Source organism: Botryllus schlosseri, chromosome 1 (assembly GCF_051294905.1).
Source record: "Botryllus schlosseri isolate E-star chromosome 1, Bs_hap1, whole genome shotgun sequence".
NCBI lineage: Eukaryota > Metazoa > Chordata > Ascidiacea > Stolidobranchia > Styelidae > Botryllus > Botryllus schlosseri.
In genome coordinates this window covers 26,925,764-26,939,223 of record NC_137236.1, presented here as the reverse complement: position 1 = coordinate 26,939,223, position 13,460 = coordinate 26,925,764, and the positions used below count along the sequence as shown (strand labels likewise).

The window sequence follows — 13,460 nt, the reverse complement described above, 5'->3', positions numbered from 1 at the left end:
AAATGTTGTTGGACTTCCTTTTCCGAAATTAATTCCTCCATTTTAACAATCCTTAAAGTATTCTGACGAAAGTAAAAGGGGTCCTTTTGATATACGACTTCCCAGAAACTTCGTTCCGCGCTTAGATACGATTTCATAGGATTTGTTTGACATAAACCTGCCCACTGCTGCATTGGTTCGAAGAGGTCAAGCACGATCTCCGTAACGATTACGTAGGCGTATTCAATGCATTTTGACGTAGGTTGTGTAGCACGCGTGAAGATTCAGATTTGAACAGTTTTTGGGAAACTTGTTTCTAGTAATTACAAATGGTAGTTTAGTATATAAAAGCACTTTTACAAGCGATTTTGGTCATCTTTATCGCGGTCTTCCTTTCCCGCAAAGCCCCCAAAGATCTACGGGCCTATTCTCCTCACTACTGACAATTCACCACTGCCGGTTTGTAACTTTTGTGTAATATACGGTAAAAAAACGGCTTAGTAGGTGGGAAATATCAGGTTGAAATATCCTGTCGACGATTGGACATACCAATGGTCATATACCTCAATAGTTCTACTGCCAGCCACCCGTATTTCAACGATACTTTAAACAAGCCAAGATTATAACCTTGGCGGCGAAGCAAGAAGTTTGCTAACTGTTTTAATTTGATCAACCTTACATCTCAATACTCATATTCGTCGACAGCAACACAACGTTGTTCTACAAGCCTACATTTTAACGGAAGTGCCGACACGATACCTAACAATCACAATGTGAATTGCCACGTTTGAAATTCGAATTTGTAAACGCGAACGTCAATTCCACAGTGGAGTTTATTTCTTGCTGTTGAGTGGAGAAACAATGGGGATTAAAAACTGCATTGTCATACAGTCGGCGCCATGTCTGCTCTTCTCTGCGTTCGATCAATCGATCAACGTATTGTGCAAAACTGAATTCAGCCTTCACGGCACGCAATCTGCCCGGTAAAGAAAATTCAAGGGGGATATTGATTGCGGGCATAATATCAATTTTAATTTGTCAAATTTACAAACTTCCTATCAAGCTCAATTTAGATTATTGACCGTTTGTAATGGGCTAGCATTATTTTGCGCATAATTTCAAAATCCCGTAGAAATCGCTCGCGTCGCACTTGCCAGATGTATTGTAAGTGGCACGCACCGGTTGAGAATGACCGCTTGGCGTTAAACCTGCTGGTGCAAGATTTTCAGATATCGGCATTTCGTAGTCCATCAAGGCCTATTATGTACGACACAGCCTGCGACGTCGGATACTGCATGACTGATGAACTCGACGGTGACTAAGCCTTTTCCCACCAAATACTCCGCACTTTGGGCGAAACCTTCGATATTTATATCTCCATGAGCCGAAATGGCTGCGCTTAATAATAGTCCTTTAAATATGACCATCGCGGTACAAATGCGACCGTCAGAGTACAATATTGCGCACTGTGAAATAATACCTATTTAGTCGTATGAAAAAAAGTTTTTCTTTTAGGGTGGATTGCACAGATGTCGATTAATTCCTAATCGCCGATTAAACGTCAGTAATCGGCTGGCTTCCGTGGCACAGATGCCGATTTGCCACTAATCGGTGAATTTTAATCGGCCAAATGTTATCCGCCGAGCGAGGTGTCTAGAAAGTTAATCGGCTGTGTGCTTCGCGTTGACTGCGGTCTGGGCTGGCTACGGGTACACTAGTATTTGGTATTGAGATAGTGTTAACTGGATGCTCTGACGTGCAGTTGCGGTATTAGTTGAAAACATTGTACTCAGACACTACTGCAACTGTTGGCGCATATTATGGGCCGATAGTACCTTATGCTATGATTACCGGTATGACATTTTTTACAGACTGTACTGTACACTGTACAGAATTCGACAGTATACTTTGGAAATAAAATACGAGTACGGAAAATTGCAACAGACAGGAAAAGTTTAGAATAATTGAATTGATAGAAGAATATATTGAAACCAAAGAAGACAAAAAGACTGACGGCAAAACAAAAAGATGTGGCCTGAGATGTAATCAGTAAGAAATATGCAGCTATGAATACCGGTCCTGCGCGTGCAGCCGCACAACTGGCCAAATCCAGAATGTATTGAAAAATTTGAAACGAAAAGCAAAAAAGTTATATGCATCACGACACGTCGAACGGGCCAAAACTGGCCCACCTCCAGTTGACGAACTCCTTGGAAAAGGTTTTCGATAGGTAATTTTACTGACAATTCTTTAAAATTCGCAGTAGGAGATGTATTGTTTCCATCTGTGTTTATCGTGACTCTCTGCGTGCTTCATACTCATGAGAAACATGGATTTATTGTCTTTTTGTAATTCTCAACAAACTAACCATATCCAGAGACTTCTGCACGTCATCAGCTATACGAAAACGACACATGGGGAACACTGCTCAGCAAATTCCTAATCTGAACCGCTCCTTGATCAATCTGCAATTGATTTTTATAGCACTGGTATATTTATTATCACTTTTCAGACCTTATTCCATCTCAAATTGAATGTTTGAAACATCGGTATGACTACGATTCCGTATTCGATAGTCACACGAACAATGGTGAGTGCATTTAGGACATAAACTTTTTTAATATGTTACAACCAACGACAGAGGAACTTGCATCCAATTTTAACGTGCAACAGTCTGGCTTTGCTACTGTGCAGGTGCCTGAGCAGTATCGTTGGCCATATTATTGTTAGGCTTGCAACCTGACTTCAAGATAAACCATGAAAAAATAATTTGAAAGTAACTTTTCAAACTAAAATTTTTAAATAAAATGTTTATTCAGATGCATATTCCGAAGATTCAGTTTGCACCTTCATCATCGACGAGGATGTGAACACAGAGGCTGGTTCTTCATGTCACAACAGCGATGGTAAGTTGAGGTACTAATTTGAAATCCATATGAATTGTGTTGGTACTAACATAGCCACACGAATACTTCAAATAGAACATCGCGGGTTGTTTTGATTGACATTAACATTGCTCTATTGAATTTGAACTCTACTGAATCAATACAACTGTTGTTAACCATAGTTTTCTTGCAGCAAATGAAATTGCTGCCCTTTTCGTTGTTGATGGCGATGTGACGCTTCCTTCAGTTCCCTCGACAGACTTCAGGATGGAACACCAGACCGGTAAGTGTTAGCATACAATGATGGTGATGCAACTCACAGTTTATTCATTACTACATTCAGATATGCAAGATGAAACAGAGAACACAAAAAGTTCAACGCTAATTGTCTCGAAAATGAGCCAGGTGTGTTGATAAAAAAAAATCTTATTTTAACTATAATGTTGGTGATCAAAATGTGGTGTTCAGAAATGAGCGTCCTGGAAATGGCAAAGGAGCAGCATGATATCAGAATGAAAAATTTTGAATTACAGATGCATGTCAAGTACCAGAAACTGGAAATGGAAAAAGAACTGCAAAATTGAGAAAATACAGCAACGAATCGAAATAGCACAAAAACCAGACTTGGACAACTAGTTAATTGGCTGTATAATTAGAATAGTAAGTGGAAAATGCCAGTAATATAATTCCAACTTAATTTCTGGTTTTGGTGAAAATTCTACAGTAGAACTCTACAATACTAAGCGAGTTGTGCAGATTCAATTTCCAAATTTTCACATATTCAGTAATCCCTATTCTAATTTAATTGAAAAATAACTACTGTCTATAATTCTATTCTAATTTGGAAAAATATGCAGCCATAATTATCATTATAGTCTAATTTTGAAAAGCTGATTTTCTAGTTGTCCAATTCTGACTACAGCCTAGGCTACTGGATCTCGTAATAAAAATAATTGACGAGGAATTGAATGTGTGGTTATTGGTGTTCAAACACGAGATGACATTCCAGAGAAGTGATTTTGAACAATCTGTCTGCGCTGAAGTCGTGCTCTCGGTTGTGCCGTCACGTTATCGGTGTCGCTAACCTCCAGGGTATATTCCAATGGATTTGCTCTGTCTTTGACCAATCTTCTTGGCACTCTCTCGTATGCTAGGCTGTCTAACATCTGGAGGGTAGCAAGAACATTGAGGTATGGATCCATTGTTACTCTCAGTCGACATTGCACTATATTAATATAGCTCTCTGTAGAACAGGTTGTATTAAATTTTATGGTTTACCAAATTCTTGATAAACTGAAGTGAGGTTTGGCTGTCAACAAACATGATTACTCAACTGGGTAACAGCAGATAACTTTGCATTGCAAAATTGTAACATAAATGCATTACTGTTTGTACAGCACTTGAGCACATTGCACAATAGTTAGATCTTTGCAATGGCTGAAATTTACTTCTACACTCCTATGCAGAGCCAATTGTCATTGGTATGGAGAAATCAAAATCGTATGCAAATGTGTGTGTATGAACTCAATTTGTATATCTTCACATTGGTGAAGCGGCTATAATGACTAATGCACCAATAAACGGAAAATAAGGTTCTATCTGAAAAGTATCTCTCTAGTTCTAGATATGCCTGAGTAGATAAATGTCCTGCAATATACGAAATTTGTAGTAGAGTTTCTGGCATAGCAATACCGGTATAAGACGATGATTTTGGTACGCTATTCCTACAATACCTCTTTTCATAACCTCAAAACGTTTGTTCTGACGCGTTCTGGCGTTCATAACCTTACACTGTGTAGTAGCAACAGTTTAGTTAGCTGCTATACGCGCATGACATCAGCTAAATATACATATCCATGAAGAGCGCATCTCTCCCTTATGACGACAAAGTTCATATCGCCACCGACCGAAAACAGCTGATTGCTAACGTACGTCATTTGCGTCAGTAATCCGCGATAAGATAACTCACAGGCGAATCCGTATCTGTACCACAGAGTCACCAGGTGACCTTACTCGCTGATTAAATTATCGCCGATTAAGGCAATCGGTGATTACTTTTCAATCGGCATCTGTGCAATCCACCCTTAGTTTGGCCAGGTACGTGTGATCGACACCAATATCATTTTAATAGCAACAACCATTGCCAGGAACGTCACTAAATATCAACGTGTCAATAAATTTACTATTAACAATGGAACCTTCCGAAGCTCACCCACTAGAACCTCATGATTGTTCAAATGTACATGACTTTCACGATTTATAACTATATACTCAGCGCAGTGGAGCTTCTGTTGGATTTAGCTATCTCGTCACGCACACAATGGAGTTAAGAGGGTTAAAATTCTACGACTGTATCGAAACCAACCTACCCAGCAAAAAATCTCCGTTACAATCTCCGCATCCGTTCACGTAATCGTCCCAACCTCGGGGAAAATCCACGTTTCCGTGTTTACTTCGCTGGAGAACCTGAAACGCAATACGAAAAACGGTCGAAGTGACAGAAATCTCACGAATTCTCTTCTCCGAGTCCGCGTTCGAGGCTATCGTTCAAAATAATGTGTCACCGCGAACTGATTTAAACTTTTTTCATCTCAAACCGAGCTTTCTCATAACGTTGCAAACGATTTTTCTTTCAAAGATTCCAAATTCTACTCACAGTCCATTTCTCGTGTGCAGGGCATGTCTTCTTCTCATCTTCTGTTCTGATTTGAAGCGCGTAATTCAAGAATCCAAATATCAAAACAAACCAAATCTTGAGTAACATTTTCAGAGGTGATTTGATATCAGAGGCGATTTAACGATGCGTGTCCTGCTGAACTTGAGAAGATAGATGACGGTGGCCAGATTAATTCATAAAGGCGCAGAATATCATGCGACCAGCTTCAACTGAGCTATACGTTTGCAATGACAATTCGCTGCGTTGACTGCCATTTTGAGGAAGACAGCTTCCTGATATCGTTTAGGAAATGCGTTGAATCGAGTTTCACAGTAGGCTAACTCGATCATGCATAAAATTGATAGGGAAGTTTTTTTCGTATTTTGTCAAAAAAAACTGTCGATTTTATTCAACGCCTTTCCTAAACGATATCAGGAAGCTGTTTTCCTCAAAATGGTAGTCAACGCAGCGAATTCTCATTGCAAACGTATAGATCAGTTGAAGCTGGCCGCATGATCTTCTGCGCCTATATGAATTAATCTCCCCACCGTCATCTATCTTCTCAAGTTCAGCAGGACACGCATCGTTAAATCGCCTCTGATATCAAATCGCCTCTGAAAATGTTACTCAAGATTTGGTTTGTTTTGATATTTGGATTCGTGAATCACCCGCTTCAAATCAGAGCAGAAGATGGGAAGAAGACATGTCCTGCACACGGGAAATGGACTGTGAGTGGAATTTTGAATCTTTGAAAGAAAAATCGTTAGCAACGTCATGAGAAAGCTCGGTTTGAGATGAAAAAAGTTCAAATCAGTTCGCGGCGACGCATTATTTTGAACGATAGCCTCGAGCGCGGACTCGGAGAAGAGAATTCGTGAGATTTCTGTCACTTCGACCGTTTGCCGTACTGCGTTTCAGGTTTTCCAGCGAAGAAAACACGGAAACGTGGATTTCTCCCGAGGTTGGGACGATTACGTGAATGGATTCGGGGATTGCAACGGAGATTTGTGGCTGGGTAGGTTGGTTTCGATTCAGTCGTAGAATTTTACCCCTCTTAAGTCGATAGTGTGCCTGACGAGATAGCGAAGTGGTGTGACCCACAGCTGCAACACCAAAGGGTTGTGAGCCTGGTGTAAATGACCATAACAGTTGATGAACACCACGAACAGCACAATCACCACTACCCGATTGTGTGAGGACTAAAATAGTAAGCGTCGTGTTGCGTTTTATATGATATTTTGCGTTTGAAAGTAATCGACTGAAAACCGATATTTTTTCAGGGCTCGAGTCATTGCATCAAATGACAAAAGGAAATGACACGTCGTTGGAAATCAACGTGATGACGAAAGACGAAAAAGACCATTTGTGGGCTAAATACAGGTATTCGAATACTGTACACGGAGTTGACAATGACCAAATTAGGTTAATCGATGTGACTCAATCAGCGAGCGCGAATAACTATCTCATGATAATTCACCAAAATCTTTTAAATTTATTGACTGTTGGTTCTTTGCGCCTATGTGGCAATTTCCTTACTTTTGATCTTCACGTCAATCCGCCGATTTATAATTTCTTCGGGAAATCTTTCTTGATGATGTTGGTTTGGTTTTCAATTCCAAATTCAAAATAGAGAAAGAATTCTCTCGTTATACGTAATGACGTAATACTGACGCAATCACGTAATACCGACAAGCACTCAACAGCGCCCTCGTCATGCTCCATCATGTCGTCACTAACGTCAAATCGTGACGCCATGGTTCTAAATTCTTCCAGGAATTTCCGCATCGGTCCCGGATCCGACAACTACACATTGCACGTATCCGGATTCTCCGGGAATGTAGCCGCAGATGGTCTCGTATATCACAACAATGAACAATTCTCGACGAAAGACGCGGATCATGATGGTTGGTCGTCTGACCGCGAAGGATGGTGGCAGCGGGGCGGGACCAATCTGAATGCCAACTTCAACGAAACAGACTTCGGTACCATTAGGTGGTGGTTTGATGACGTTTACGCCAACACGTTGACGATTCACGTCCCGTGCTGCTCGGAGATGAAGGTCTACAAAAGACTCGCGGCTGTTCAAGATGGCCCGAAACGACAGGATGCTTTTAAATAGGCCGTCGGCAATGGAATTATGTTGCTTCGGAGCAACAATTTTTAAAACATGTGTTCGACGTGCGATATTTGTCATCGAGGAAACCGTCGCGATAACTCAGACATTCTGGATTGGGCTGCGATCTGATTTGAGATATCGAAAGAACGCATAATAAAGCATTTTTGAATACTGACATTGATTTCAGTTTGAAAATATCGTCGTTGTTGTCCAAAATAAGCCACTCTCCATTGGCGTAAAAATATCGTCGTCGTTGTCCAAAATAAGCCACTTTTCACTGGCGAAATGGGTTAGCGCACCGTACGAATGATCCGCAGACATGCAGGGGTTGCGAGATCACGCCTCGCCTACAGCAAAGTTATTTTTTAATTGCATAGTGTTCACTTCATATCTATTGCTAAGCTACGATTGCACAAGTACAAGTGACCCACTATTCAGTTTCCATAAAAAAAACGCAGCTAAGAGTCGTTGGTATACTTCCTTGTCCGTAATTCAATTATATTTGATATCGCAGATTTGGCTAGAGTTCGAGTTTTATTAATCAAATATAACGTAAAGAAACTTATATTTTTACAGACGTTCCTATAAAGAAAGTTTTTGAATACCAGGCAGGAGTCCTGGGCCCGAAACCAAACAGGACCGGCACGCTATAATAATTTTTAGGTAAATTCGTCACGACGTATTAATATATAGACATATGCTCGTAGAGGATGTTCTTTTGTCTTAAAGGGCCCGACTACCCATACCAAACTATGGAAGTGCTTAGATACAGTAAAATATCGTAAAATCCTGGGGAATACTATAGCAGGCCGACAATGAACCAGCCTTATAATAATGCGAAGTATGCAGTATCTGCGCGTCGGGACAACGTTTTTCAAGTAAAATTCGTCGTGTCTCCTGAATCGGAAGAAAATAGTTCGTTGGTTAATCAAAATGAAATATGGTACTTTGAGACAACTTTGATCAACTTGTAACCAGTAACTTCCTTCGTTATGGCTTGATTTACTCTCGCTGGTTTTATCTATTTCCAGGACTGGTCCAAGCAGTCCAGCCCGAGTTGCGAACGATCGAATCGAGGATATGAAGAGTTCGTGAAAAGTCGGTTGTGCAAATTATAATAAACCTGATATGGTTAAAGCTGCCTCTGGAAAATACTTGTTATGTTAACTTTCTCTAATCGACATTTTCCTGTGCCTCGATGGAGAAGAAAACTGGACTATTATTGCAGACGAAACTTTCCCATACAATTTCTAACATGGGATATTTTAATATTTATGTTTGTTTTTACGTATAAGTATTACAATTTTGCGGACACTAACTAAGAAAACTGATTAATATATTTTACTGCCAGTAGCATATATTTTCGTATATAAAACACAGCAGCTTCGGCTTTTATGTGTTTAAATAATTTGTTATTTAACACCAACATTCATCCCGAGAACACGTTTCGCAATAGGTAATTAGTGATGAGATGATTTTCTCGGGTGTGTCGCCATCGACGACCTCGGTTCCGTTTCCATTGGAAATAACGACTGGACGGACAGATCATGCAGCATGGTCTGTAGCTAAGTGTGTACGCCACAAAGTTACTGATGTGTGGTAGTGAATTGTATCGCGTTATTTGGGATCCTGTTCCCCTTGTTCATATTACTCAGATGGTACTGAAAGAAACGCCATTACTATACTAGTTTAAGATGTTATGTTCAACGAATATAGGCCGTTCATTACAATAAAACGTTTACGGTGCGGTATTACTAACGTTATGAAGAAGCGGGGGGATAAAACCGATGCGGGGATCACTACTGGGGATAACACTGTTCAGCGATCTACTGGTAAGTGAGTGAAAACCTGGAATGTGTTTGGTGAAATCGCAGAAAACGTGTACGCTCATATAATATGTCAATTGCCCAAAGTTCACCGTTCCAGTTCACTTCAGGCGTTGTCCATTCATTCATTAACTATTTTAAAATAACAATCATGTCGTTGAAATGTGCCGATGAATGCTGAGACCAGTAGAACAGTATAAAATTGTTATTTGGCGAATTCGGCTTGCCAGCAGATGTATCATCATAACATAAAATAAATCTATCGGTCAAGTATTTACGACATGTTCGAAATTTCAGCGAGAATGTTTAGATGTTTGTGGATCATTCGTAGGCTTCGAATGTTCATTTACCGCAGTCTTAAGAGGATAACAGTTTCACAAATACTGCAGTGAAATCAGTAATGTATCGTCTACATTGCGGGTGCACCACAACCGTAGTATAAAGGATTTCATTGATAGGTCTCGCCACAACGTTAACATAAATGAGCGCGCGCTTGCAACTAATACTGGTGAGCACATGTGTTCCTCGCAGTTTTACCGAATCAGTTATATCAGGCCCGGTTGCCTAACGGATATAGTTTACCACTGCTCAAAATCATTCGTTCTACAGAGATTCTCGATTTTCTGTCGAATTCAAAAGTGCTCATATACCCTGTCATTTAGTATGAATGGAAGAAGTTTAAACGTATCGTTTGAAAATGTCCCAAGATCGATTTAAACCCGTTTTTGATTGTCTGTAACATTTTGATCAGGGCACGAAACGCTTAGCCATATTCCATTACCGATACAGAAAGGACTCGATCCCCCAGAATCGTCGATGAAAGAAGAGAGTCCAGACAGAACCCTGGTCGCTATACCCCATTCTTGGAGCAACGGATAATTCCTCACTTATTTGACGGCGAGATGCACATATCGCAAAAATCATATTCAATGACATGAATCACATATAAATATTCTTTGCTAAATTAAGTCGCAGCTTCCTATTTTATAATATGATATTCATTGGTATTTTTCTCAAGGTGACTAGCAACCCCAAAACCTAAATTTGGGATTGCTACCCCCATCAGCATGAAATTTTCACAGTTGCTAATTGTTGCTATGCTATCAACAAAAAAACAAAGAAATTTCGTTCTACCCTGCAGATCGTGAATTTTGTTGGATTTCAAGGACAAAAAATGCACCGACACGGGCTATGTAAAATCTCGATATTATGAAGCCTTTTTTCCGATCTAACGCTTTCTTCAGGAGTACTAGGACAGTGCTGTTCTATGCTAAAATTTCAAGGATTACTCTGCAACCCATTTCGAAGAAATTTCATTTCAAAATTAAAAATTCATAAATTTGCTGTAAGTTTGCTTTGAAGTTCTGTGACTCTTAGCATGGTAGACCGATGTCAAAAAACTTTTAGAACAGCCCATGTCTGAATGTCACATTTCCGAAAAACCATGAGTGAATCATTTAGGGAAAAAATTTTTGAAAGAAAATTACATAAAACTATTTGGTAAAAAGTTATGAACCAAGTGTTGCCGATGTAATTATAAGAATGAATGCCGGAATGCTTGAATGACAACTGACAACAATGTAACAAATTTGTACCCGAAGATAGTATAGATATATATTTTTCTAACGGCCAAACCATATATTTTATAGAGGTATCGGGTTGAACATGTGATCTTTTGGTTGAAACTTGACCCCCCCACCCCATTATAGAAGAAAAATAAAATTGAAATTTTGCAGTTTTTAGTTGTTTGAAGAGCTTCTTGGAGGTACAGAACTTCAATATACAATTGAATCGTATATTCATATTGAAATGAACCCGAATTGTTATTGTTTAGGTAAAATGAGGCCATGAGGTGACGGCAGAAATACCATGTTAATATTTCGTACCAGAAAAACAATCGAAAATTTTGATTTTTCTGGGTTGCTTGTCCGCTTAATATTTATCCTGTTGTTAGTAGCGTCTTGCATTATCGGCATATAGTACCTCATATCTCTAAACTGTAAAGCCTGTAGCTACGATTCTGGCATAATGGCCCGATTTCATTAAAGATTGTCTTCATATTGAAATTTAAGGAGTGAAAATATTAAGTAGGAGATATTGTGAAGTATTGAACATAACATTATTTATATGCCACCTCCGCTTTTATATCAGACATACACGTGAATAAACTTTTATTACCTACAAATGATCGATTTTGATATATATTCAGAACACCAGAGTGAAATGCTGCAACAGTTTATAAGGTATAAAGCAGTGGTTCTCAACCTTTTTGTCTTCGCGGACCCCTTCCGGACCGTCACGGACCCCGCGGACCCCCACGAAGTTTTAGATCAAATTTAGCTCAATTATCATGCAATCACCATTTGACTTGTGCAAATGATAGCTGTAGGCTTAGTGATAAAGAGCAACAAAATGACTTTTCTTGAAAATAAGATCATACTCTTCATTTTGAAATTGGGATGACTTTTAATATTTCAAAGCAAATTCTGCAACTGCAATCCTGAAATACGTGGTGGTGTCTTGAAAATACGCGCCTTCGGTTTGATATGAACGAGTGCCGAAAATTGGGTCCCACAATTTTAGGTTATGGCGAATGTAATAATAACGCGTAACGCTTCCAACGACACATTTGGGTATGATCGCAATAAATATGGCACCAAAATTGAAAAGCAATTTTTCAATGTACATACAACGTCGAGTCTGGTCATTTCTATCTAGCACAGGGGTGTCAAACATACGGCCCGCGGGCTGCATCCGGCCCGCGCGAGGCCATTCTGAGTAAATTGAAAAAATTAATCTCATTATCCGACAGATTTTTTACAGAAGTTGAGATTTTACTACTGAATAATTCGACGCAAATAATCCAGCATATTTTTCTCCACGAATAGGTCGGACCAACGACGCATATCCGTTGTCCAGTGACATTGTCCACTAAAATGGGCATAGAAATCTTTCAATCATATCCTCGTTACAGCCACTCTTATAGTAGATAATAAATGTATTCAACCGGCCAATTATCGTATTTTTGCCAATTCCATTGTTTGCGAATAACGTTATTGCTGGAATAGAGTGGGCCCACATATTCCGTGATATCAATAAAGCATTCTAGTGAAAAACAAAGATATGGATGTGGACGTAGCATATTGAAATTATTTGACTGATCCGGCCCGCGAGTGGCAAAAACTCTTGAATCCTGCCCGCGGCCCAAGTCCACAAAACATCTCTAAACAGCAAAATGTTTGTATCAGTAGGCTATTGGCAATTTTTGGATTAAAATGAGCCGCACAGTAGGATATTTCATCTCAGACGGCCATACTGTTGATGTGAGCTCTGGAGTTTTACTAGTAATGAAGCGAAACTGTGCCACGTGATTTCCCGATTAAAAAAATACAAATTCGGTTATCAATTATTTTGAGGCTTCGCGGACCCCTTGAAAATGCTTCGCGGACCCCCGGTTGAGAACCACTGGTATAAAGTATAAAGGCACCTTCGTATCGCACGCTGTGCAACATAATCCTGGCCACGCCTGATCAGTATTTACATTTGCTCTTTATAAGATATAACGCTTGCAGTATAGGCCAGTGTTTGTCAACCTTTTTGATCTTGCGGACCGGTATAAAACAACAAAATAAACTGTTACCGGCGAAAGTATGCAACTAATAGGTAAATATTCGTCATTATTTAATACTGCTCTTTCATATTAGATATGTTCTACGCGGTTCAATTGAAGTTGAGACCGCCAACGTCGGAGTTTGATCATTTGCTTTCCCTTGAAATAAATCGGAGTTAGCTGTTCTCTTGCCTCTATATTTTACTGCTTAATGTCGCTAAATTGTACCGTCGTAATGTAATGAACTTCGTTTAAACATATGTATAAGCTTTCACGTAAACGGGTCGTAATAGGCTCATTTTAAATAGTTTCGAACAAGACTTGCAGCATTGTGACATACGCTAATCGCAAGGCAGACTGGGAAACATAGCTCAATATTTAATTTGTG

At 39.6% G+C, this 13,460-nt stretch overlaps 1 protein-coding gene and 1 long non-coding RNA gene across 5 annotated transcripts; both read left to right on the top strand.

Annotated features, from left to right (window-relative positions):
- Positions 1-1,781: 1,781 nt before the first annotated feature.
- On the top strand, positions 1,782-3,265 carry LOC145446269 (uncharacterized). 4 transcript variants are annotated; one of them, XR_013917251.1, is made up of 5 exons: positions 1,782-2,209; positions 2,492-2,569; positions 2,799-2,885; positions 3,058-3,147; positions 3,208-3,265. It is a non-coding gene; the product is annotated as an uncharacterized LOC145446269 (long non-coding RNA). The 4 variants fall into 4 exon arrangements; XR_013917247.1 differs by lacking the exon at positions 2,492-2,569; XR_013917250.1 differs by having other exon boundaries at positions 1,783-2,569.
- Positions 3,266-6,241: 2,976 nt separating this feature from the next.
- LOC145438017 (microfibril-associated glycoprotein 4-like) lies at positions 6,242-8,987 on the top strand. The gene is made up of 4 exons (XM_080315381.1): positions 6,242-6,248; positions 6,365-6,535; positions 6,801-6,900; positions 7,294-8,987. The coding sequence occupies exons 1-4, from the start codon at positions 6,242-6,244 to the stop codon at positions 7,637-7,639; spliced, it is 624 nt and encodes a 207-aa protein (XP_080171507.1). The 3' UTR covers positions 7,640-8,987.
- The last annotated feature ends 4,473 nt before the right edge of the window (positions 8,988-13,460 follow it).